A 27,015-nucleotide genomic window follows, 5' to 3' on the forward strand; every position below is an offset into this window, starting at 1 on the left:
TGTGTGTGTGTGTGTGTGTGTGTGTGTGTGTGTGTGGCAGGAATGGGAGAAATCAAAAGAGGAGTTGAGAATGTGGGCTCCTGCCTGGGCTCGTGATTGTGTCTGCTCTTTGCTGATAAATGGAAGCTTTCCCTGCTGTCTAATCCCTCGCACCAAAACAACCTACCGCAGTACGTACACACAGACACAAACAGACACACACACACACACACACTTCAGATATCCAGAAATACAGAAAAGCAAATTAATACCTAACGATTTAATAATAAGAACATTTCACACAGAGGAACAGACATGCACACACTCACGAGCGCGTGGATACACACACACATACACACGCATGCACGCTGAGAGCCCGACTGGACTCCCTATCAGCCGCCACAGATACGTAAGCTGCTGTGAGTCAGTCAGGATGATAAGAGCTCAGGTAATTTGGAACGACTTTATTTCCTTAAACATTAAAGAAGATAGAAGGAAGGAACAAATAAATCTGTATTTATTCTAACTGTCAAATCTACCAACTAAAGTCTGCAACTTACTTTCCTTCTCCCTTACTCGCTCTCTCTCCTTTCTCTCTCTCCCTCCTCCCTCTCATGCACGCACACACACGCACACGCACACGCACACGCACACGCACACGCACACACACACACACACACACACACACACACACACACACACACACACACACACACACACACACACACACACACACACACACACACACACACACACACACACAGCACTCTCTTACCGGGGAGTTGAAGCGCAGGTGACAGATGTTACAGGAGATGATCTGTTTCTTCTTGAGTGGCTGAGGGACGCCAAACGTGTGGTTGATCACCGCCTTCTGCACCGGGTCCATCTGCAGGACAGACAGGAGACCAGGGTCTAAATCTATCAGTCCATCCGTGACCTCTGACCCCTGATACCCCTATAAATCCACTAGGTTTGACCACAACAAAACTGCATGGAGAATTGGAGATACAACTCAAATCAGCCTGAGGATACAATGACATGCGAGCTCTGATCCAGGGCAGTATAGTGGGAAGTAGTTAGAGAAAGGGACTTTGGGCAGACAATATATACGATATGTCACATGAGTTTTACTGTCTACGTGCCTAAAGCCGTCAGACTCCTGAGGGAAGGAAGATATTCTCTCCCCATCACAGCTGATAGGGGGTGTGAGGCCAGAGCCAGGGTGACAGCTCTGGGCTTGATTAGAGTGGCTGGATTGCATGATGACAGCTGATTTCAGTGTAGCCCTCATTCAGCACGGTATCAAATATAACAATCACCCTGGACCTTCCCCAGCCTGGCGTCTGGCTCGCCCCGCGCTGTCCTCTCCTCAGAGACAGAGAGGGAGGTGGGGGGTGGCTGTGAAGGGCTGGGTTGGAACAATGTGCTGGGCAAGTCATGTTACACTCAGTGTAACCAGACATATGTCTTCCATGGCATCACTGAGTGTGTGGATGGCACTGGCTATTGTCTGATACACAACACTAAACAATGGCTGCCCCTCAATATACACACAGGCATGGACACACACACACACACACACACACACAAACACTCAAAGAAAACAGCTCTGTTTCTGTGTTGACTCTAAATAATCTGTTTTCAAAGGCCAGGTGTGGTGGGGTGTGGAATAGAAACAACCTTAAACACACCTGTCTTACAACCTCCACCCTGTGCAACACTGCCCTCAAGGGTAACCCTACACCCCTCTATTCTGGCTCCTTAAACAACGCGGTGCAGTGCTGCTACCTCGGGGAGTAACTAACCTTTCCCTTCCGAAGCCAAAACTGTGTTATGGAATCAGAACTCCTCTACACTGTGCCCTCTGGCCACCTTCACAGGGTACGCCGCACACAACTATTTGTTTTAGGGAGCTGAGAGAATGTGGCCATTGTTCGCCCGCAGCCATCCTGAACAGGCTAAATAAATGCACCTATTGTCCGGCCCTCTTCCTCTCTCCCCCGTCCCCCTCTGCAGAAAGGCGGGCCGCAGCTGAAACGATGATTGAAGTGCAGGGGAGGTGCAGGGGGAGACTGAGGTCTATTTAGCTCGTGAGACAGGTGCATTCATCTTCCCCCTGCACACGCCTCAATGGGCCCCAGAGAACATGAATGTCTCAGGCTAAGTCCCAAATGCCACCCTATTCCCTATGTAGTGCACTACTTTTGGCCAGGGCAAGTAGTGCACTAAACTGGGAATAGGGTACCATTTAGGACACAGCCTAGGAAATAGGAAAGGTGAGACTGGAAGAGGGCGAAGGGTCCTAGTGATTAATGCCATAGCTGTATTGGTCTGCTGTGTGTTATATTAGCTAGGTAACATAGCCGCTAAAGGCTAATTATTCTGTGCCAGAAGTCTGAGGTGGGTGTTATTTGCTGTTATTAACTCTTGACGGCTGGTTGAATTCTAGGGAGTTGGTGGCAAGCGAAAGGCTATGTAGCACATCTGCTAGCTGTATGCTAGAGAAGTAGTGGTTCATAGATGACTTCATAGTGTGGTGATGCTGTCGTTTTCTTGTGGTGTGTTTTTCTCTGTGCTGGAAGGCAGGTTGTATGAATAATGCAGCTGTTACTACTACTAATACTACTGCTCTGACTGGTTGGCTAGTTTACTCCCTGGCTTTGTGATTGGCTAGGCAGGGTTAGACACGTGCACGCTCCCAGACCACCCTCCGATACAAGACACGTGCACACTCCCAGATCACTATCCGATACAGGAGACGTGCACGCTCCCAGACCACCATCTGATACAGGACAGACACATGCACGCTCCCAGACCACCATCTGATACAGGACATATGCACGCTCCCAGATGACCATCAGATGCAGGACACGTGCACGCTCCCAGATGAACATCTGATACAAGACACGCGCACGCTCCCAGACCACCATCCGATACAGGACATGTGCACGCTCCCAGACCACCATCCGATACAGGACATGTACCCATCCATCCCTCCACTGTGTGAATCAGCACCACAGATATCTGTGTCTCACCTCTCCCTCTCATCCTCCTTTTCTCAGTCCTTTTGAAAGAGTGTAAAGAGTAGGCTGGAGAAGACTGAAAAGGCATATGTTTCATTTAGAGTTGGTGGAACTTGAGAGGGCTTCACACAGATGGGAAAAGGGGGTGAACATACACACACACTGTCCACACACTGTAAACAAAGGACCAAAGAAATTGAAACACATACACTTGAAGTCGGAAGTTTACACACACTTATGTTGGAATCATTAAAACTAATTTTTCAACCACTCTAACTACTCAAATTTCTTGTTAACAAACTATAGTTTTGGCAACTCGGTAAGGACATCTACTTGTGCATGACACAAGTCATTTTCCCAACAAATGGTTACAGACAGATTATTTCACTTATAATTCACTGTATCACAATTCAAGTGGGTCAGAAGTTTACATACACTTCGTTGACTGTGCCTTTAAACAGCTTGGACAATTCCAGAAAATTATGTCATGGCTTTAGAAGCTTCTGATCGGCTAATTGACATCATTTGAGTCAATTGGAGGTGTACCTGTGGATGTATTTCAAGGCCTATCTTGAAACTCAGTGCCTCTTTGCTTGACATCATGGGAAAATCAAAATAAATCAGCCAAGACCTCAGAAAAATAATTGTAGACCTCCACAAGTCTGGTTCATCCTTGGGAGCAATTTCCAAATGCCTGAAGGTACCACAATCATCTGTACAAACAAGAGTACGCAAGTATAAACACCATGGGACCACACAGCCGTCATACCGCTCAGGAAGGAGATGCGTTCTGTCTCCTTGAGATGAACGTACTTTGGTGCAAAAAGTGCAAATCAATCCCAGAACAACAGCAAAGGACCTTGTGAAGATGCTGGAGGAAACAGGTACAAAAGTATCTATATCCACAGTAAAACAAGTCCTATGTCGACATTACCTGAAAGGCCGCTCAGCAAGGAAGAAGCCAGTGCTCCAAAACCGCTATTAGAAAGTCAGACTACGGTTTGCAACTGCACATGGGGACAAAGATCGTACTTTTTGGAGAAATGTCCTCTGGTCTGATGAAACAAAAATAAAACTGTTTGGCCATAATGACCATTGTTATGTTTAGAGGGAAAAGGGGGAGGCTTGCAAGCCGAAGAACACCATCCCAACCATGAAACACGAGGGTGGCAGCACCATGTTGTGGGGGTGCTTTGCTGCAGCAGGGACTGGTGCACTTCACAAAATAGATGGCATCATGAGGAGGAAAATTATGTGGATATATTGAATGAACATCTCAAGACATCAGTCAGGAAGTTAAAGCTTGGTCGCAAATGGTTTTTCCAAATGGACAATGACCCCAAGCATACTGCCAAAGTTGTGGCAAAATGGCTTAAGGACAACAAAGTCAAGGTATTAGAGTGGCCATCACAAAGCCCTGACCTCAATCCTATAGAAAATTTGTGGGCAGAACTGAAAAAGCGTGTGCAAGCAAGGAGGCCTTACAAACCTCTGCTCTGTCAGGAGGAATGGGCCAAAATTCACCCAACTTATTGTGGGAAGCTTGTGGAAGGCTACCCGAAACGTTTGACCCAAGTTAAACAATTTAAAGGCAATGTTACCAAATACTATTTGAGTGTATGTAAACTTCTGACCCACAGGGAGTGTGAAATAAATCATTCTCTCTACTATTATTCTGACATTTCACATTCTTAAAATAAAGTGCTGATCCTAACTGACCTAAGACAGTTAATTTTTGCAAGGATTAAATGTCAGGAATTGTGAAAAACTGAGTTTAAATGTATTTGGCTAAGGTGTATGTAAACTTCTGACTTCAACTGTACACTATACAGGCAAATTGGGAATGGATGTAGACAGTAAGCTGTCATTATGAATGGCCATTCAGATACACTACATGGCCAAAAGTATGTGGGCACCCCTTCAAATGAGTGGATTTAGCTATTTCAGCCACACCTGTTACTGACAGGGGTATAAAATCGAGCACACCGTCATACAATCTACATAGACAAACATTGGCAGTAGAATGGCCTGTACTGAAGAGCTCAGTGACCTACAATGTGTCACTGTCACCCTTTCTTTACCATTCAGCCATCAGGTTAGCCACCAATGCTCCTTATAGGACACATCACTGCACTCTATACTCCTCTGTATACCCGTTGCAAGACCCCTGGTTGATGCTTATTTATAAAACCCTCTTAGGCCTCACTCCCCCCTATCTGAGATATCTACTGCAGCCCTCATCCAGTCACATTCTGTTAAAGGTCCCCAAAGCACACACATCCCTGTGTCGCTCGTCTTTTCAGTTCGCTGCAGCCAGCGAATGGAACGAGCTGCAACAAACACTCAAACTGGACAGTTTTATCTCAATCTCTTCATTCAAAGACTCAATCATGGACACTCTTACTGACAGATGTGGCTGCTTTGAGTGATGTATTATTGGCTCTACCTTCTTGCCCTTTGTGCTGTTGTCTGAGCCCAATAATGTTTGTACCATGTTTTGTGCTGCTACCATGTTGTTGTCATGTTGTTGCTACCATGCTGTGTTGTCATGTGTCGCTGCCTTGCTATGTTGTTGTCTTTAGGTCTCTCTTTATGTAGTGTTGTGTGTTTTGTCCTATATTTATATGCACTACCGTTCAAAAGTTTGGGGTCACTTAGTGAGGTCCATACAGTAATTTGTTTGTAGAGATCGGTGTGGAAGAACTTGACTAGCCTGCACAGAGCCCTGACCTCAACCCCATCAAACACCTTTGAGATGGATTGGAACGCTGACTGCGAGCCAGGTCTAATCGCCCAACATCAGTGCCCAACCTCACTTTTGCTCTTGTGGCTGAATGGAAGCAAGTCCCCACAACAATGCTCCAACATCTAGTGGAAAGCCTTCCCAGAAGAGTGGAGGCTGTTATAGCAGAAAAGGGGGAACCAACTCCATATTAATGCCCATGACTTTGGAATGAGATGTATGACAAGCAGATGTCCACATTCACTCACACACTCTCTCTCTTTCTAATGATCAATTTGCCTTTTAAAATGATAAACTTGGATTAGCTAACACAACGTGGCATTGGAACACAGGAATGATGGTTGCTGATAATGGACCTCTGTACACCTATGTAGATATTCCATAAAAAATCTGCTGTTTCCAGCTACAATAGTCATTTACAACATTAACAATGTCTACACTGTATTTCTGAACAATTTGATGTTATTTTAATGGACAAAAAAATGTGTTTTTCTTTCAAAAACAAGGACATTTCTAAGTGAGCCCAAACTTTTGAATGGTAGTGTAGGTGGGCGTGGCTCTATAATACCAACAGATATATTGGAATTTAAGGTAATGGCATCAGGCACTTTGAGTAGCCTATGTTTTCAGACATCTTAAGCTCATGAAAATAACAGAATATTTGACAAACAAAAAGGTATTTTGAGTTCACACTAGCTGTGTGGTAGTTACGTAGATATGACTTGGTGATGTTGATGTGCCATGCCGTGCTGTGTGACTCACCGTGCTGAAGTTAGGGAAGAGGCTGAGGGGGGACGATCCATTGAGCCTGAAGGGCAGGAAGTGCTTGAGGTCGAGGTGGGGCTGCAGGGGCCGTCCCGGAACAGGCAGGGAGGCCAGGAGGGGGTTGCCCTGGGCAGAGGTGCCTGGACGGAACAACAACACAACAGGGTTAGACAAACACCCAGAACAATCATGAGAGACGCTTTGATGTCTCTTTTTCTGTCTCTTCTCACTACCAGTGTGTTTGGTAGGTAAGGCGTGAGCTAAGGTGTGAGGTAAAGAGTGAGGTAAAGAGTAAGATAAGGTGTGAGGTAAAGAGTGAGGTAAGGTGGGAGGTAAGGTGGGAGGTAAAGTAGGAGAAAATATGTGAGGCAAGATATAGGGTAAGGTGGGAGGTAAGGTGGGAGGTAAAGTAGGAGAAATGTGTGAGGTAAGGTGTGAGGTAAGGTATGAGGAGGGAGGTAAGGTCGGAGGTAAGGTATGAGGTAAGGTGGGAGGTAAAGTAGGAGTTAATGTGTGAGGTAAGGTGGGAGGTAAAGTAGGAGAAAATGTGTGAGGTAAGGTATGAGGTAAGGTATGAGAAGGTATGAGGTAAGGTGTGAGGTAAGGTATGAGGTAAGGTGGGAGGTAAGGTATAAGGTAAGGTGTGAGGTAAGGTGGGAGGTAAGGTGGGAGGTAAGGTGTGAGGTAAAGTAGGAGAAAAGTTATGAGGTAAGGTATGAGGTAAGGTGGGAGGTAAGGTATGAGGTAAGGTGTGAGGTAAGGTGTGAGGTAAGGTGGGGGATAAAGTAGAAGAAAGGTGTGAGGTAAGGTATGAGGTAAGGTGGGAGGTAAGGTATGAGGTAAAGTGGGAGGTAAGGTATGAGGTAAGGTGGGAGGTAAGGTGTAAGACTGACTGGCTGACTGGGGGGGGGGGGCAACCCCCCTTCACGACCCCCCTACATCCTATCACCCCACTGCCAGAGCTAATCCTTCAAGGACACATATACACACGCACATATCATTTAATTACAGATTCATTGGCTGTGAGAGGGGAGTGCCTGGCCTGCACCGTATGACCTGGGAAGATGATACCGGATATCAAATGGACCAGGGATGAAGAGATTTCTAATTTTCCAGCTGGCTGCGTTTCAGTGGGTCGGTGCTGTGCTGGGTACTTATCCCATCGCCAGGATCAATCATCAGTATCATCTCTGGGTCACCAGACCTGCCCTGAGCATGTGCAATTCCCCATTACAACACACACCATGGATATGATAGGAGGATGAGGAAATATCAGAACACAATAACACACACCTTAGAAACAGAAGCGATTGACCTCGTAATAACACACACCTTTAGAAACAGAAGAGATTGACCTTGAAAGATGTTTATCTTTCATTTGCTGTATTGGACTTGTTAATGTGTGAAAGTTACATATTTCCAAAAAATATTTTTGAATTTCGTGCGCTGCCTTTTCAGCGGAATGTTGTCGAGGGGAAAGGTTAAGCTTGAGACCCTGGGTCTCGACCCCGCCCTGTGCAACTGGGTCCTGGACTTTCTGACGGGTCGCATACAGTTGGTGAAGGTAGGAAACATAATCTCCACTCAGCTGATCCTCAACACTGGGGCCCCACAAGGGTGTGTTCTCAGCCCTCTTCTGTTTTCTCTGTTCACCCATGACTGTGTGGTCAGGCACACCTCCAACTTAATCATCACGTTTGCAGACGACACTACAGTGGTAGGCTTGATTACCAACAATGACAACACAGCCTACAGGGAGGAGGTGAAGGCCCTCGGAGTGTGGTGTCAGGAAAATAACCCCTCACTAAACGTCAACAAAACAAAAGGAGATGATTGTGGACTTCAGGAAACAGCAGAGGGAGCACCCCCCTATCCACATTGACAGGACAGTAGTGGAAAAGGTGTAAAGTTTTAAGTTCCTCGGCCTACACATCACAGACAAACTGAAATGGTCCACCCACACAGACAGCGTGGTGAAGAAGGTGCAACAGCGCCTCTTCAACCTCAGGAGGCTGAAGAAATTTGGTTTGTCACCTAAAACCCTCACAAACTTCTACAGATGTACAATCGAGAGCATCCTGTCGGGCTGTGTCACCACCTAGTACAGTAACTGCACCGCCCTCAACCACAAGGCTCCCCAGAGGGGAGTGCGGTCTGCACAACGCATCACCGGGGGCAAACTACCTGCACTCCAGGAGACTTACTGCACCCTATGTCACAGGAAAGCCAAAAAGATCATCAAGGACAGCAACCACCCGAGCCACTGCCTGTTCACCCCGCTATTATCCAGAAGGTGAGGTCAGTACAAGTGCATCAAAGCTGGGACTGAGAGACTGAAAAACAGCTTCCATCTCAAGGCCATCAGACTGTTAAACAGCCATCACTAACATAGAGAGGCTGCTGCCAACATACAGACTCAAATCACTGGACACTTTAATAAATGTATTTATTAATGGTATCACTAGTCACTTTAAATAATGCCACTTTAATAATGTTTATATATCCTACATTACTCATCTCATTTGTATATACTGTATTTATACAATCTATTGCATCTTGCCTGTGCCACACGGCAGTCACACATCCATATATTTATATGTACATATTCTTATTCCATCCCCAGACATAGTGTATATAAGGTAGTCGTTGTGAATTTGTTAGATTACTTGTTAGATATTACTGCACTGTCGGACTAGAAGCACAAGTATTTCGCTACACTCGCATTAACATTTGCATGTGACCAAATGTTTTTGATTTGAACAAACAGCAGATCAAGAGGTGAGACCTTATACATAGTACCACTATCCTCACAAAGCCAAGGACCTATAATATAATATAGCCATATAACACAACGAGTGAGTATGTATGTATGTATGTATGTATGTATGTATGTATGTATGTATGAAACATGTGACAGAATAACAATGGGGAAGGCAGCAGTCCTGACAGCCGTCTGCCTCAGGGTTTGATATCAGATTGACAACCAGCCCCTCCCCAGGATGAGTGTTGTGGATGCGTCCCAAATGGCACCCTATTCCCTACATAGTGCACTACTTTTGACCAGGGCCCACAGGGGAAAGGGTGCCATTTGAGACGCACACTAGTTTTATAATTGGTCGGTGGAGCTGAGGAGTAAAGGGGCAACGCTGGAGCCCCAGGCATATGGTCACTGTGCTGGGTAGAGGCCTGGCTGTGTCTGCCCCCGGCTGGGTGCTGGGTGAGGACGGCCCACTGCTGTCTGTTTTCCGCCGACAGAGACGGCATGGAGGGCGGACATCAACTCCAGTCATGTGGTCCCCTGCCTTCCACTGCGAGATGTCACACACGTGCGCGTGCAAAGGAGCAGGGTTAGCCTAGCTTGGAGGACAGTTGTCAGCTGATAGTGCATCCCTTCCTCTTTCTCCCTCTGTGGCTCCCAATACAGTGTATTAAATCAGAGGCTGGTTGTTTGCCTGTTTGGATGATAAGACTAGCGCCGCGCTGAGGCACATGCATAGGAATCAAGGAATTTACAACAGCCAGCCACAGACAACGGAGTGGTTGCTCTCCGTGTACCGGAGACACATGTGGTAGGTGAGTACCACATAAAACTCATACTAACATACCTCCACCCATGCACCTCCAGGAAACAAATGACACACAGAGGGAATAAACATACACACACACCTGGATGCATGCATGCACACACACACATTCTCAAAGCCTATGGGAATGCACTAGGTGTACGCCACTGAAATCTATATTAAGGTGTAAAGGTACACAAAAAAACAAACACATCATACATACAACAGAAGGGAAGGAGGAAATAAAATGTATGTGGGTTTGTTTGCGTGTGTGTGTGTGTGTGTGTGTGTGTCTGTATGTGTGTGTGGACATGTGTTAGGGAGGAGGGGTAGGCTGATTCGGCCCTGAAGCCACAGCTAACCTCCTTCTATCACATTGCGTCATTCTCATTTAATGTGGTGTGTAATGAGTGTGTGTGTGTGTTGTCTGTCCAAAGACATGCCTGTGTGCAGGCTCTGATGTGTTTATGCATCAGTGGCTGTCCAGACAACAAGACTTCTGTGTTAAAACCGAAGAGGACTGGAAGAGGACTCTGCTTACAGTGCTGACTGTCTCTAGAACTTAATCCACAATCCTCTTCCTCCACTGACCATCACAACAACACATATCGTCTTAACACATGACTCAGTTACACAACACATCTACCATCATCAGGCACAGCATGATGTTCATAAAAACATTATGTGATTACATTAAGAACATTATTTCCACATTGAGACTGTGGTTTATTTTTTATAAAAATAAAAAAAAGTTACCCTGCCCAATTTCATGATATCCAATTACAATCTTGTCTCGTCGCTGCAACTTACCAACAGGCTCGGGAGAGGCGAAGGTCGAGTCATGCGTCCTCCGAAACATGACCCACGAAACCGCACTCCTTAACACCCTCCCAGCTGTACCAATGTGTCGAAGGAAACACTGTTCAACTAACAACCCAAGTCAGCCTGCAGGCGCCTGACCCGTCACGAGGAGTCGCTAGAGTGCGATGAGCCCCCTCGGCCAAACCCTCCCCTAACCCAGACGACGCTGGGACAATTGTACGCCGCCCTATGTGACTCCCAGTCACAACCAGTTGTGACACAGCCTGGGAATGAACCCGGTTCTGTAGTGATGTCTCAAGCACTGCGATAGAGTGCCTTAGACCACTGCGCCACTCGGGAGGCCTTAGACTACGGTTTTTAATAGAAACAATGTATGCATATACACCGTTGCCCCACCTCTAGTTTACTGACCGCTGCCTGCCTTGACATGTCTATTGCCTGCCCCTGTTGGAAAATTAAACCATTGTCAATACGACGTGTCTGCATCTGGGTCTTACCTTGACACCTGATAGTAGGAACTGGTCATGACTGACCCAGCAGACCCTGGCCAGCTGCGCGACGCCATCTTCTCCCAGGGAGCCTCCATCGGTTGGCACAAGGAATTGCTTCATGGCCTTATGGAGGGGGTCCAAACGTTGGCTGAACGCCATGACCGGGCGTTGGACAGTTTGCTGGAGCAATTCCAGGGGTTATCTGGGAGGCCGGCTACCATGGTGGTAACCCCACAGCTCCTCAGCTCCTCAGCAATTCAGCTGCTAGCAGCGCCGTCGCATTGGTCACTCCACCATCTCGAGAGCCCCATCTCGAGAGCCGAGCAGCTGTCGGGCGTTCCTAGCTCAGTGTGCCCTCGTCGTCGAGCTTCAACCCTCCTCCTTCCACTCGGATCGCTCTAAGATAGCCTGCCTCATCACGCTGATGTCCAGGAGGGCTCTCACCTGGCCTACTGCCGTGTGGGAACAACAGCCGGCCATATGCCCTATCTGGAGGGGTTCGTGGGAGAAGTAAGGAAGGTCTTTGATGCCCCGTTCTCCGGGTAAGAGGCCACCCGAAAGCTAATCCAGCTTTGGCAGGACTCCCTCAGTGTAGCTGATTATGTGGTGGATTTCCGTAAGTGCTTGGAATCAAGAGGCACTGTTTGATATGTTCCTGCACAGCGTCTCGGGGGAGGTCAAGGACGAGCTTGCAGCCAGGGAGTTTCCTCCGGACCTCGATTCCCTCATCGCTTTGACCATCCGTATCAATGGGCAATTACGGGAACAACGGAGGGAGAGGAATTTGGATTTCGATCACACGCCCAGGGTTCCCACCTTGCCTCCGAGTCATCCCGGAAGCTCCCGACAGTCTTGTTGCCAAGAGAACCTGAGGCTTCCCGACCTGCCCCGAGGGCTGTCGAAGATGACCTAGTCACCACTTCCTGAGCCTATGCCACTAGGCAGAGCTGGGCTGTCGCCAGCGGAACGGCAATACAGGATCGACACAAAGAGTCTGTATTGCAGGACTCTTGGTCATTTCGTGTCCTCTTGTCCTTTAAAGAAACCAGGCTCACTGGTAGGAGTGGGTACTCTGGTGGGCCATATGGAGAACATTCCTGATTCCCTTGTTCGAACCCCTTTCATGCCATTTTGCTGTGGGGAGACTCTGGGCCCAACGAGAGCTTTATGGACACAACCCTGGCGTCTGAGCTGAACATCCCCACTCAGCCCCTCTCCATTCCCATGTACGTTAGAGTGCTGGACGGGCGCTCTATAGGCCAAGTTACCCACAACACCACTCCCATCAACATACGTGTGTCAGGGAACCACAGCGAGGCTATCTAGTTCCTCCTCATCAAGTCCCCTCAGATTCTCGTGGTATTGGGATTCTCCTGGCTCCAGCGACACAATCCCCTCATTAACTGGTCTACTGACCCCTGGCTGCCTTGACTTGTCTATTGCCTGCGCCTGTTGGAATATTAAACCATTGTCAATTCGACGTGTCTGCATCTGGGTCTTACCTTGATTCCTGATAGTTCGGGATGAGTTAGACTGCAGAGTGAAGGAAAAGCAGCCAACCATGCTCAGCATATGTGGGAACTCCTTCAAGACTGTTGGAAAAGCATTCCAGGCGAAGCTGGTTGAGAGAATGCCAAGAGTGTGCAAAGCTGTCATCAAGGCAAAGGGTGGCTACTTTGAAGAATCTAAAATCAAAAATCGATTTTGATTTGTTTAACACTTTTTTGTTTACTACTTGATTCCATATGTGTTATTTCATAGTTCTGATGTCTTCACTATTATTCTACAATGTAGAAAATAGTAAAAATAAATAAAAACCCTTGAATGAGTAGGTGTGTCCAAACTTTTGACTGGTACAGTATTTTCTGGCCTTTTGTGTAAGCCCCTCCCCTTTTGTCTTTCTAATGATTTACATTTTGGTCATTTAGCAGACGCTCTTATTTCAGTGCAACTTACAGGATCAATTATGGTAAAGTGCCTTGCTCAAGGGCACGTTGACAGCTTTTTCACCTAGGGGATTCAAACCAGTGACTTTTCCACTCATAACAGCAATACTACTTATTCTCCCACTACCCCTCAAACCTCCCTAACCCCCGTTGAGTGGTGGAGGATGTGGGGAAGGAAGGAGAGAGGAAAGGCTACATGTCTATTTACAGCCCTTTGTAATTATCTGTGTTGGTTGGCACAGTGGGCTTGGTTCAGAACCAGCTGATTGGATCCCTCCCGCCCCTCTCCTGTCACCCTGGCTGTTCTCAACCAACCCACTGTATATACATACAGTGGGGCAAAAAAGTATTTAGTCAGCCACCAATTGTGAAAGTTCTCCCACTTAAAAAGATGAGAGAGGCCTGTAATTTTCATCATAGTTACACTTCAACTATGACAGACAAAATGAGAAAAAAAATCCAGAAAATCACATTGTAGGATTTTTAATGAATTTATTTGCAAATTATGGTGGAAAATAATTATTTGGTCACCTACAAACAAGCAAGATCTCTGGCTCTCACAGACCTGTAACTTCTTCTTTAAGAGGCTACCCTGTCCTCCACTCGTTACCTGTATTAATGGCACCTGTTTGAACTTGTTATCAGTATAAAAGACACCTGTCCACAACCTCAAACAGTCTCACTCCAAACTCCACTATGGCCAAGACCAAAGAGCTGTCAAAGGACACCAGAAACAAAATTGTAGACCTGCACCAGGCTGGGAAGACTGAATCTGCAATAGGTAAGCAGCTTGGTTTGAAGAAATCAACTGTGGGAGCAATTGTTAGGAAATGGAAGACATACAAGACCACTGATAATCTCCCTCGATATGGGGCTCCACGCAAGATCTCACCCGTGGGGTCAAAATGATCAAAAATCCCAGAAGCACACGGGGGGACCTAGGGAATTACCTGCAGAGAGCTGGGACCAAAGTAACAAAGCCTACCATCAGTAACACACTACGCCGTAAAACAACACATTGTAAAAACTTGGTAAAAACTCAACTCGTCGTGTTTGGAGGACAAAGAATGCTAAGTTGCATCCAAAGAACACCATACCTACTGTGAAGCATGGGGGTGGAAACATCATGCTTTGGGGCTGTTTTTCTGCAAAGGGACCAGGACGACTGATCCGTGTAAAGGAAAGAATGAATGGGGCCATGTATCGTGAGATTTTGAGTGAAAACCTCCTTCCATCAGCAAGGGCATTGAAGATGAAACGTGGCTGGGTCTTTCAGCATGACAATGATCCCAAACACACCGCCCGGGCAACGAAGGAGTGGCTTCGTAAGAAGCATTTCAAGGTCCTGGAGTGGCCTAGCCAGTCTCCAGATCTCAACCCCATAGAAAATCTTTGGAGGGAGTTGAAAGTTTGTGTTGCCCAGCAACAGCCCCAAAACATCACTGCTCTAGAGGAGATCTGCATGGAGGAATGGGCCAAAATACCAGCAACAGTGTGTGAAAACCTTGTGAAGACCTCTATCATTGCCAACAAAAGGTAAATAACAAAGTATTGAGATAAACTTTTGTTATTGACCAAATACTTACAGTGCCTTGCGAAAGTATTCGGCCCCCTTGAACTTTGCGACCTTTTGCCACATTTCAGGTTTCAAACATAAAGATATAAAACTGTATTTTTTTTGTGAAGAATCAACAACAAGTGGGACACAATCATGAAGTGGAACGACATTTATTGGATATTTCAAACTTTTTTAACAAATCAAAAACTGAAAAATTGGGCGTGCAAAATTATTCAGCCCCTTTACTTTCAGTGCAGCAAACTCTCTCCAGAAGTTCAGTGAGTATCTCTGAATGATCCAATGTTGACCTAAATGACTAATGATGATAAATACAATCCACCTGTGTGTAATCAAGTCTCCGTATAAATGCACCTGCACAGTGATAGTCTCAGAGGTCCGTTAAAAGCGCAGAGAGCATCATGAAGAACAAGGAACGCACCAGGCAGGTCCGAGATACTGTTGTGAAGACGTTTAAAGCCGGATTTGGATACAAAAAGATTTCCCAAGCTTTAAACATCCCAAGGTGCACTGTGCAAGCGATAATATTGAAATGGAAGGAGTATCAGACCACTGCAAATCTACCAAGACCTGGCCGTCCCTCTAAACTTTCAGCTCATACAAGGAGAAGACTGATCAGAGATGCAGCCAAGAGGCCCATGATCACTCTGGATGAACTGCAGAGATCTACAGCTGAGGTGGGAGACTCTGTCCATAGGACAACAATCAGTCGTATATTGCACAAATCTGGCCTTTATGGAAGAGTGGCAAAAAGAAAGCCATTTCTTAAAGATTTCCATAAAAAGTGTCGTTTAAAGTTTGCCACAAGCCACCTGGGAGACACACCAAACATGTGGAAGAAGGTGCTCTGGTCAGATGAAACCAAAATTGAACTTTTTGGCAACAATGCAAAACGTTATGTTTGGCGTAAAAGCAACACAGCTCATCACCCTGAACCACCATCCCCACTGTCAAACATGGTGGTGGCAGCATCATGGTTTGGGGCTGCTTTTCTTCAGCAGGGACAGGGAAGATGGTTAAAATTGATGGGAAGATGGATGGAGCCAAATACAGGACCATTCTGGAAGAAAACCTGATGGAGTCTGCAAAAGACCTGAGACTGGGACGGAGATGTGTCTTCCAACAAGACAATGATCCAAAACATAAAGCAAAATCTACAATGGAATGGTTCAAAAATAAACATATCCAGGTGTTAGAATGGCCAAGTCAAAGTCCAGACCTGAATCCAATCGAGAATCTGTGGAAAGAACTGAAAACTGCTGTTCACAAATGCTCTCCATCCAACCTCACTGAGCTCGAGCTGTTTTGCAAGGAGGAATGGGAAAAAAATTCAGTCTCTCGATGTGCAAAACTGATAGACATACCCCAAGCGACTTACAGCTGTAATCGCAGCAAAACGTGGCGCTACAAAGTATTAACTTAAGGGGGCTGAATAATTTTGCACGCCCAATTTTTCAGTTTTTGATTTGTTAAAAAAGTTTTAAATATCCAATAAATGTCGTTCCACTTCATGATTGTGTCCCACTTGTTGTTGATTCTTCACAAAAAAATACAGTTTTATATCTTTATGTTTGAAGCCTGAAATGTGGCAAAAGGTCGCAAAGTTCAAGGGGGCCGAATACTTTCGCAAGGCACTGTATATATATATCTCTCAGGGGGCTGCAGGACAATACAAAGATGACAGCAGGCTCCTAAAGATGCGTCCGCAGGCTGTAGAGGACCTCCATGTGGTAGAGTGGACAGAGAGACCTGAGGGTGGCAGGGGTGGAATAATGCCCTATGGACATCACTGCTGCTGCTGTGTCCTTCAGCAAGGTTGACAGGAAGTCCTCGAGCCACATAGGACATAAAATTACTGAATGTCCAACATTAATGTCCTGTATTGTACTGTAGGAGAGGGAAGGGAAATTCATTCAGATCCTGAGCTGGATGTGTCTTTTGTTTATGGCTTTGTCACTGAGACTAGTCACTGTGGTAAAAGACATGGGCTCTAAACTGATTGTCAAAAGCCCCAAGGACAATCACAGCCACATGAATACACCGCTGACACTAACTCAGGTTTCAAATGTTTCAGTGCTATTGACTGCTGAGTAATGTCCTGTATTCTGTCAGATAAACTGTCATATCCAGCTGGGTAAATGGAACTCATGTAGGAATGTAGGCCCGGTGCTTTGTCCATGGATTCCATTAAAGGGAGAAAACATGCTCCTTTAGTGAAGGGCCAGTATCACAGTAAGAGCATGTTAGTGCGAGCCCGGTTCGTTTTATGCTAATAAGATAATACAATTATTATTTTATAACTCCAAAACATCCCCACCACTACCCCCGCCGTCTGTGTGTGTGTTCTCTTGAGATGCTCCTCTTACACAACCCCTGAGTGCTTGACGGAGCTCTTCATCATAGCTTACCAAATGTGCACACTAAGGGACGAGGAGTGACATGCACCGTCCCAGTCAGTCACAAGGCTGTTGCTCATGCTAGGCTCTGTCCCCCCTGAGCCCCTAATAGGCAGCCACAGTCTGCCTCAGACCATGCACTGATAGGACAGGATGTGACAAGGTAGGATTCTAGTCAAAAGTGCACTAAATAGGGAAGAGAGTGCCATTTGGGATGCAACCGTTAGAAGCCATAAAATACCTAAGATTAGCCCATGTACTGTATTGTATGTGAAAGTGGCTCTGAGCCCAGTGTGACAGTTTGGAGATGTTCTCATAGCTTATATAGGAGCAATTAAAATACTGAAAAGCCACCAGCGGCCATTCGCTCCGATTCCTCTGAAGGAGAGAAAGGGGGGGGAAAGATGGACTGAGAGGGAAAGAAAGGGAGAGTCTTAACAGCCAATTAACTTCCGCTTGATCCCGAGGTTGTGTGAGGACTACCACGGGAGTCATTAATGCATGGACGGAGAACATTAAGCATAATCAGCTTTAATTAAAGACTCCCATCGACGCTCGCTCTATCCCTCTCTCCATTTCTCTCTCTATTTCTCCATTTCTCTCTCCATTTCTCCCTCTCACTGTCCATACTCTCCTTCAAGCATAATGAAAACCTGAGTTTAAAATGTGATCTGAAGTTGATTAGATGGAACAGCGCATGGTCCATGGATAATGAAGGATATAATAGCTCAGTGTTCTGGCCAATTGATTCTCTTTTCCTGCATGAAATTAACAGAAGTATATTTGTTTCTTTTAACGATGCTGAGTTAACGATCTCACCCATAATATTCTATTACAATGAAGTCAGACAGTGGAAGGCTGGGAGTTTAGTCTGTTTGTGTCTGATGCAGAAGAACACAAGGAGAGTACACATGGTGTGTAAACCCCCTGAATGACACGCAATCTGAAATCCCTTTAGAGTCAAAGAGAATCTCTCCATGCTGCTGTGCTGTCAGAGAGTATTGAACAGACCGTTCCCTCCCTCTTTTAAAGCTGTTTGGAATTTATTTCTCTCTTATTTTTCTGGGTCACTTGTGTTGTGTTGGTAGTGCAGACAGTATTATTAAGTGTATGTGTTAGTGTGTGTATGTGTGTTATAACAGTGTATAACTATTTGTATATATGACTGTGTATGTGTGCATGTGTGTGTGTGTGTGTGTGTGTGTGGGGGAGGGGTTTATGGCTTATGTGACAGCACTGCAGAGTTTATTTGTGCAGAACTGATCTCTCGTCCTCACCTCCCTCTCTGAAATGGCTGTTTAATCAAGTGTGTGATTGTCCGTTGTTAACAGAACTACATTTTCTCAGTACTTTGTTAAGTGACACTCCCTGTTTAGTGTCAAAGCTGGAAGGGACCCTGAAACACCACAAGATAGACAACTGAAGTGCAGATAAAGAGCACATTTCCTGTTCTTCAACAAGGAGAAACACATTTACACAACCACTTCCACCAACCAAACTAGGTTAGTGCATTTTCTCCAGGAAACCAGTGAGGTAATTGGTTGTTGAAAACTACTTCCCCCTGCTTCGTTCTGTCCTCCTTTCACCTTCTATCTCCTTCCCCTTCATCTCCAAAAACTCTTTCTGCTGCTAGTGGGAGGTGACAGAAGCATCCATGCGACCTGATTTAACACATGGCTAGGCACAGTTTGACCTGCCATTGGAAAATAGGGTACACTCAGGAGGGAGGAAAACGCACCCTTCCCTGTTACAGGGTCTTTGAGAGGAAATGTTCAAAGTCAGATAGTCACCCGTGTGAATATGAACTCCACTAACACTGTCCGTCTGCCTCTCAGGCTCCTTTTGAAGCTTCCTAAAGGAATATGTTGAGGTGAGGGAGGGACTGGCACAGTAGGAGTGCCCTTCAATGAAGGAGAAGAGTGTACAGTAGGATGCAACAAATGTTGGGCAAGGTGGGGATTTTATATTTTATATATTTTTTATTTTAACCAGGCAAGTCAGTTAAGAACAAATTCTTATTTTAGAATGACAGCCTACCCCAGGCAAACCCTCCCCTACCCCAGCCAATTTTTATTGTCAGACATAAATGATTGTAAAAACATCATACAATCAGTTCCCAGTAATTACAATTTTGGAAATCTGTTCCAAAGTATTCTCACGCATAATAGAGACATACTGTATATGTGATCTTATATAAAATGTAAATAAGGTTTGAATTATTTTATTTTAGTCAAATATTATATCTGTTCGGCTTCTTGCGGTCAATTTGCAGTCTACAAGTTATTTGTAATTAGATACCGGCCCTCTGATCATCCGCGCAAGAAAATAATCATCCCGCGGCTGAATCTAGGTGATGATCCATGCTCTACAGGCTATCTACACATTATCAGTAACATTTCAACTAACTATCTATTATCCCTAACCCTTGGCACTAACCCTAACCTTAGCAACCAGTTGCTAATTTTGTTTGTACTTATTTTATTTAACCAGGCAAGTCAGTTAAGAACAAATTCTTATTTACAATGACGACCTACACCGGCCAAACACAGACAACGCTGGGACAATTGTTCGCCGCCCTATGGGACTCCCAATCACAGCCAGCTGTGATACAGCCTGGAATCGAACCAGGGTGTCTGTAGTGACGCCTCTAGCACTGAGATGCAGTGCCTTAGACCGCTGCGCCACTCTGGAGCAACATATACACTACATGGTCAAAAGTACGTCGAACATCTCATTAATATGGAGTTGGTTCCCCCTTTGCTGCTATAACAGCCTCCACTCTTCTGGGAAGGCTTTCCACTAGATGTTGGAGCATTGCTGCAGGGATTTACTTCCTTTCAGCCACAACAGCATTTGTGAGATCGGGGACTGATATTGGGCGATTAGGCCTGGCAGCATTCCAATTCATCCCAAAGGTGTTTGATGGGGTTGAGGTCAGGGTTCTGTGCAGGCCAGTCAAGTTCTTCCACAACGATCGACAAACCATTTCTGTATGGATCTCGCTTTGAGCAATGGGGGAATGTCATGTCATGCTAAAACAGGAAAGGTCCTTCACAGTTGGAAGCACAGAATCGTGTAGAATGTCATTGTATGCTGTAGCGTTAAGATTTCCCTTCACTGCAACTAAGGGGCCTAGCCCAAACCATGAAAAACAGCCCCAGACCATTATTCCTCCTCTACCAAACTTTAAATTTGTCACTATGCATTCGGGCAGGTAGCGTTTTCCTGGCATCCGCCAAACCCAGATTCGTCCAGATGGTGAAGCGTGATTCATCACTCCAGAGAACGCGTTTCCACTGCTCCAGAGTCCAATGGCGGCAAGCTTTACACTACTCCTTGGCATTGCGCATGATGAGCTAAGGCTTGTGTGCGGCTGCTTGGGCCATTGAAATCCATTTCACAAAGCTCCCGACAAACAGTTATTGTGCTGATGATGCTTCCAGAGGCAGCTTGGAACTAGGTAGGGAGTGTTGCAACCGAGGACAGACGATTTTTACGCGCTATGCTCTTCAGCACTCGGCGATCCCGTTCTGTGAGCTTGTGTGGACTACCACTTCGAGGCTGAGCCGTTGTTGCTCCTAGACATTTCCAGTTCACAATAACAATATGACCATCTGTAGAGTATCTATTCTAATAAAGAGTGACCCACCGTGGTCATGGTCCTCATAAGAAACCCCAAGAAAGACAGGATGAACAAAGCCTTAGTGTCAGTGTTTAAAGACATACTTTATCCCCCAACACCAATTACTGTCAGCCTGTACAGACAGATTCCCATCTGTTGTGGCATGATGCTATGCTTTATAAATAGACATCACACTGTCTTCATCCCATTACAATCTTCCCTATCTGAGAATCTGAGAAGCCCTGAGCAGAAGGGATGATAAGAGCAGAAGAGTGGAGAATCAGAGTGAAACAACGCCTCGGGCTGCTCAGCATTACTCCATGTTTTAAGGTGCATAAGTAAATGAACCAAAGCCAATGAATAAAAGATGAAGCGAGACAGCAGTTTAAATAGGATCAATAACAGCCCCTGGCCTGAGACGCTACCACTCTGCCATGTCGGCGTTATCACACAAACATCAGCTTCTGCTTGTGTTGCTGCTATTGACTAACCACAAGGTTATAGCTTAAATTCAATTACGAGGAGAAACGCTGGCAGGTCTCTTCAAACACGACCCAGAGATATAGTCAGTTCATGTTTCGCTCAGCCGTTGATTGAACATTTATTGATGGAAAATATCGTTAAGATGAATGAATAGCCTATATGAAGCATACCATGTCGGCCGTCATTGTAAATAAGAATTTGTTCTCAACTGACTTGCCGAGTTAAATAAAGGTTAAATAATACATATATTATTTCCTACAGTTAACGTCTTCGTTAAATGCGGCACAAGGCACAAGGCGAGACCCAGATGCAGACACAGGAGGCAGATGGTTGGAGTCTTACAATGTTTATTAATCCAAAGGGGTAGGCAAGAGAATGGTCGTGGACAGGCAAAAAGGTCAAAACCAGATCAGAGTCCAATAGGTACCGAAGGGCAAGCAGAATCAAGGTCAGGGCAGGCAGGATGATCAGGCAGGTATAAATGTGGTCCAGAGTCAGGCAGGGGTCAGAACCGGGAGCACTGTAAAAAGAGAACAGAAAAGGAGTACGGAAAAAACACGCTGGTTGACTTGACTAAACATACAAGATGAACTGGCACAGAGAGACCGGAAACACAGGGATAAATACACTGGGGAAAATAAGCGACACCTGGAGGGGGTGGAGACAATCACAGGACCAGGTGAAACAGATCAGGGCGTGACTGTGGCTTTTACTTTGTAGAAATCCTCAGTATCCTCTTCATCATATATGCCAGTTGTTCAGCGGTGTTGTATTGGTGTAGACTAGGCCTTCTCTCCCTATGCGTCTGTAACCTGTGAGCCTTGAGAATGTGAGTCCAGTATCACTCAACCATACTGAAACTCCCAAATGGGTTTTTGTCTCTTTGGCTACGGGTCGGCGGCACTCCACGGCGAGAGAGAGCGGCGGCGCGGGGTTCGGCGGGGGTAACGGGTCCTCGTGGAGACGTAGTCTCTCCCTGGGAGCACCTGTAATGAGCTTTGTCAGGCGCAACAAAAAGAGCAGCGCGCGTCTACCCCCAACCCGAACCTGAGGAGAGGAGAGAAGGCAGGCACGCGGGCCATCTGTCGAACAGAGCCGATAAGCCTGGAGCCATCCAGAAACAAATTGCCAAGCTCCCCTATGCACAGCTCCGTGAGGGGAGAGCAGAGTCCCAGCCACGGAGAGGAGACAGTTATGATTTCTAGCACTAAACCAGGAGAAGGAGGACATATCAAATGCATTAATCTATGCAGAATGGCGCCCACGGCTGGCTATAGCTCTATAGAGGCAGCTGTACACGAAATTTCAGCGTGTCAATAAACAGAAAAACAACCTCCGAAAAATAAATGTTTTCTTTCCTTTTTTGAGGGCAATAATTTTAAGTAAGTATGCCTGCAGTGTCTTATCTGCTCTCCTCCTTTTTGAGAGATAGTGATGGGCCCTACCACCAGGCAGGAGCAGATGCTTATAGGTCTAAAATAGTGGTGCTTCTTGAAGGTACTACACATAGGATTTCTTTTTTTTAATTAGCATTTTAATTTCAGAAAATGTCCATATCTGGTGCTAATAGTGGAATGATCGTGTTTCACAGTATTACTTGCCTGCCAGTGTGATTGGCTGTGATATTTGACTGATATCTCAAGCAGGAGCAACATCTGTTGTCAAACTAGGAAAGCTGTTCTGACTTGGTGGCTAGGTTATCTAGTCTGTCATTTCCTGGTTGCAAAAATTCTACACTATTCGCTAAATTTCAGTTTGTGTGAGAAAACAAGCACTGAACAGTGTATGGAATTATTATACCATCTAAATCGCTGTTAAATATATTTTCAATAACAAAATATATCGTTTTTACAAGCTGTTAGAAGCTGGTATAATATTATGTACATTTTCTGAAATGACAGTGCAAAAATTCTATCAAATCCTATGCGTAGCACCTTTAAAAGGTCCTCTAAGTCATCAGAGGTAATCTGCATACACAGCTTTAACATTCATAAAGGAAGTGGTTAGCGTATAGCTCATTACCTAACCATCATTACCACCCTACATTGCACACATTATTGGTGTGTCAAAACGAATTCAAAATACGTTTCACAGAGTCTACTACTTGATGATGGATTATGTTTAGCAGGAGCCCATCACACAAATTGAATGGATAGGAACGATAAATGTGCCACTCGTACAGATGGGCTACACTCCCAGACCCAGGGATTGGGAATCTCTGTAGGATTGACAGGAGCTCAGATTAGGTTCATTTCCTCAGCAAATTGAGTCATTTGTGGAAGTGGCATTAACTGCTTAATGTTTTTTGTACATGAATACATTTCAGGCTGAGCGGCCGATCATCACTCTGCCGTCATGCCAACGGTGACATCTCCATTATAGACTGATTAGCCACGGTTGTCCAGCCGAGGGTCCTCGATTGGAGGACGAGTAGGATTTGAGGTTGGTGAAAATAAGTATGAGCAAGAGGTTGCTTGCTAAATACAGTGGCTTCCGAAAGTATTCAACCCCCTTGGCATTTTTCCTATGTTGTTGCCTTACAACCTGGAATTGAAATTTATTTTTTGGGGAGCTGGATCATTTGATTTACACAACATGCCTACCACTTTGAAGATGCAAAATATTTTTTATTGTGAAACAAACATGAAAAAAAACTGAACTTGAGCATGCATAATTATTCACCCCCCCCCCCCCCAAAGTCAATACTTTGTAGAGCCACCTGTTGCAGCTGCAAGTACCTTGGGGTATGTCTCTATAAGCTTGGCACATCTAGCCACTGGGATTGTTGCCCATTCTTCAAGGCAAAACTGCTCCAGCTCCTTCAAGTTGGATGGGTTTCGCTGGTGTACAGCAATCTTTAATAAGTCATACCACAGATTCTCAATTTGATTGAGGTCTGGGCTTTGACTAGGCCATTCCAAGACATTTAAATGTTTCCCCTTAAACCACTCAAGTGTTGCTTTAGCAGTATGCTTCAGGTCATTGTCCTGCTGGAAGGTGAACCTCCGTCCCAGTCTCTAATCTCTGGAAGACTGAAATTAGTTTCCCTCAATAATTTCCCTATATTTAGTGCCATTCATCATTCCTTCAATTCGGATCAGTTTCCCAGTCCCTGGCAATTAAAAACATCCCCACAGCATGATGCTGCCACCACCATGCTTTACTGTGGGGATGATGTCCTCGGGGTGATGAGAGGTGTTTGGTTTGTGCCAGACATAACATTTTCCTTGATGGACAAAAAGCTCAATTTTAGTCTCATCTGACCAGAGTACCTTCTTCCATATGTTTGGGGAGTCTCCCACATGCCTTTTGGTGAACACCAAACGTGCTTGCTTATTTTTTTCTTTAAGCAATGGCTTTTTTTCTGGCCACTCTTCCGTAAAGCCCAGCTCTGTGGAGTGTTTGGCTTAAAGTGGTCCTATGGACAGATGCTCCAATCTCCGCTGTCTCTTTGTTGCGTCTCTGATTTATGCCCTCCTTGCCTGGTCTGTGAGTTTTGGTGGGCAGCACTCTTTTTGTGGGCGGCCCTCTCTTGGCAGGTTTGTTGTGGTGTCATATTCTTTCCATTTTTTAATAATGGATGTAATGGTGCTCCGTGGGATGTTTAAAGTTTTGGCTATTTTTTTATAACCCAACCCTGATCTGTACTTCTCCAGAACTTTGTCCCTGACCTGTTTGGAGAGCTCCTTGGTCTTCATGCTGCCGCTTGCTTGGTGCCCTTTGCTTAGTGGTGTTGCAGACTCTGGGGCCTTTCAGAACAGGTGTATATATACTGAGATGATGTGACAGGTCATGTGACACTTAGATTGCACACAGGTGGACTTTATTTAACAAATGATGTGACCTCTGAAGGTAATTGGTTGCACCAGATCTTATTTAGGGGCTTCATAGCAAAGGGGGTGAATACATATGCATGCACCCCTTTTCCATATAAACATTTTTTAAAGTATTTTTCTTTCATTTCACTTCAACAATTTAGATTATTGACCATTACATGAAATCAACATAAAAATCAATTTAAATTATAGGTTGTAATGCAACAAAATAGGAAAAACGCCAAGGGGGATGAATACTTTTGCAAGGCACTGTATATCTCTACGCTGATGAGAGAGAAGTGAGAGAGAAAGAGAGTGAACAGTCACACACACACACATTAGTGGTGCGCGGGTCAGCTGGTTGTCCACCCGCAAACACCCGCAATTGCTAATAACCGCCCAACTATATGTAATAAAGTAATAAAGTGTTTTTTACATTTTGGGGCCTGATTTAGATATGTTTCTGCTTATAATTTCCAACATTTTGGTAGGCTATTGTCACGTTCTGACCTTAGTTCCTTTGTTTTGTCTTTGTTTTAGTATGGTCAGGGCGTGAGTTGTGGTGGGCAGTCTATGTTCTTTTTTCTATAATTTGGGATTTCTGTGTTTGGCCTGGTATGGTTCTCAATCAGAGGCAGCTGTCAATCGTTGTCCCCGATTGAGAACCATACTTAGGTAGCCTGGTTTCACCTTTGAGATGTGGGTGATTATTTTTCCGTTTCAGTGTTTGCACCATTCGGGACTGTTTCGGTTTTCATTTTGATTCTCTTGTTCTTTTGTATTTTGTATTAATTTTCCATTAAATCACATTATGGATACATACCACTCTGCATTTTGGTCCTCCGATCCTTCCTACTACTCCTCCTCAGAGGAGGAAGAAGAAACCCGTTACAGCTATTTGTTAGTCAACTTTTCTATAGTTAGATACATAAATCGATAGAATGAACAAAGTTCTGTAAAGTTCTCTCAGTCATCTTCTTTCACAGAGCAAATACGTTTAGGGTCTGGGCAAAATGATTTTCTGGGCAAAATGATTTTCTGGGCAAAATGATTTTCTGGGCAAAATGTACAGATGACATCAGCTTGACCGGTTGTAAGGAACTAGAAAGCTGTGAAAACGACATTCTGATATGATTTCAGTCTGGCTTGAATGCCTATTTCATGTGGTTGAAACACTATCAGATGTTATGATGCTGATAAAGACAGCACCTCGACAGATGGCATCTAACTGAGCATTCACATTCTCTTTAAGAGGCTGAAAGAAAGAAATCATATTTAGTAAAAATGTTGCCTTCATTTGGTGTGTCATTTAACTGCAAGAAATGCTTAATTCTGCAAGAGTTCATTTTAAAGGCTATGTGAGAGGTTATGGACAGAGTCAGTGTCCAGATTTCAGTTTCCATTTAACCCATCTGAACAGTAGGCTACAGTTCCCTTGACGTGCCATACCTCTATTTGAAGTCCCGTCTTGTGACGGTCGAATTTGTATAGCGCCTCACAATCATCACACATAACATAGCCGGCACTGCCATCATCCTCTTTTACCACTTCCCAAATATTTTCCAAACACTACTTTTCTGACCCTCCCTTCTCTTTATTTTCAACTCTCCATTTCACAGCTCATTGAATTATACTCCAACATTGTCCTTTTTTGCCTCCTTGGATTGACATGAGCTTTTTTTTTGCTCGTTCCCAAAAGCATTTGGCGATTGACGTGTAGGCTATTAGGATCGAGTACCGTTAGACCCTTAGGCTAATGCACTAATGCATGATAGCATCAAATGATTAAAG

The 27,015-nt window shown here is 45.1% G+C and overlaps 1 protein-coding gene across 2 annotated transcripts in view; it reads right to left on the reverse strand.

Annotated features, from left to right (window-relative positions):
• Window positions 1–27,015, reverse strand: part of LOC139421172 (zinc finger protein 385C-like) — a 223,705-nt gene that overhangs the window by 22,618 nt on the left and 174,072 nt on the right. For both annotated transcript variants that reach the window (XM_071171787.1, XM_071171788.1), the window contains 2 exons: window positions 6,508–6,650; window positions 755–865 (listed from right to left, as the gene is read on the reverse strand). In XM_071171787.1, coding sequence (XP_071027888.1) covers window positions 755–865; window positions 6,508–6,650 — 254 coding nt within the window. The remainder of the gene's footprint in view (window positions 1–754; window positions 866–6,507; window positions 6,651–27,015) is intronic.

This window comes from Oncorhynchus clarkii, chromosome 12 (genome assembly GCF_045791955.1).
Source record: "Oncorhynchus clarkii lewisi isolate Uvic-CL-2024 chromosome 12, UVic_Ocla_1.0, whole genome shotgun sequence".
In the NCBI taxonomy this organism is placed as follows: Eukaryota; Metazoa; Chordata; class Actinopteri; order Salmoniformes; family Salmonidae; genus Oncorhynchus; species Oncorhynchus clarkii.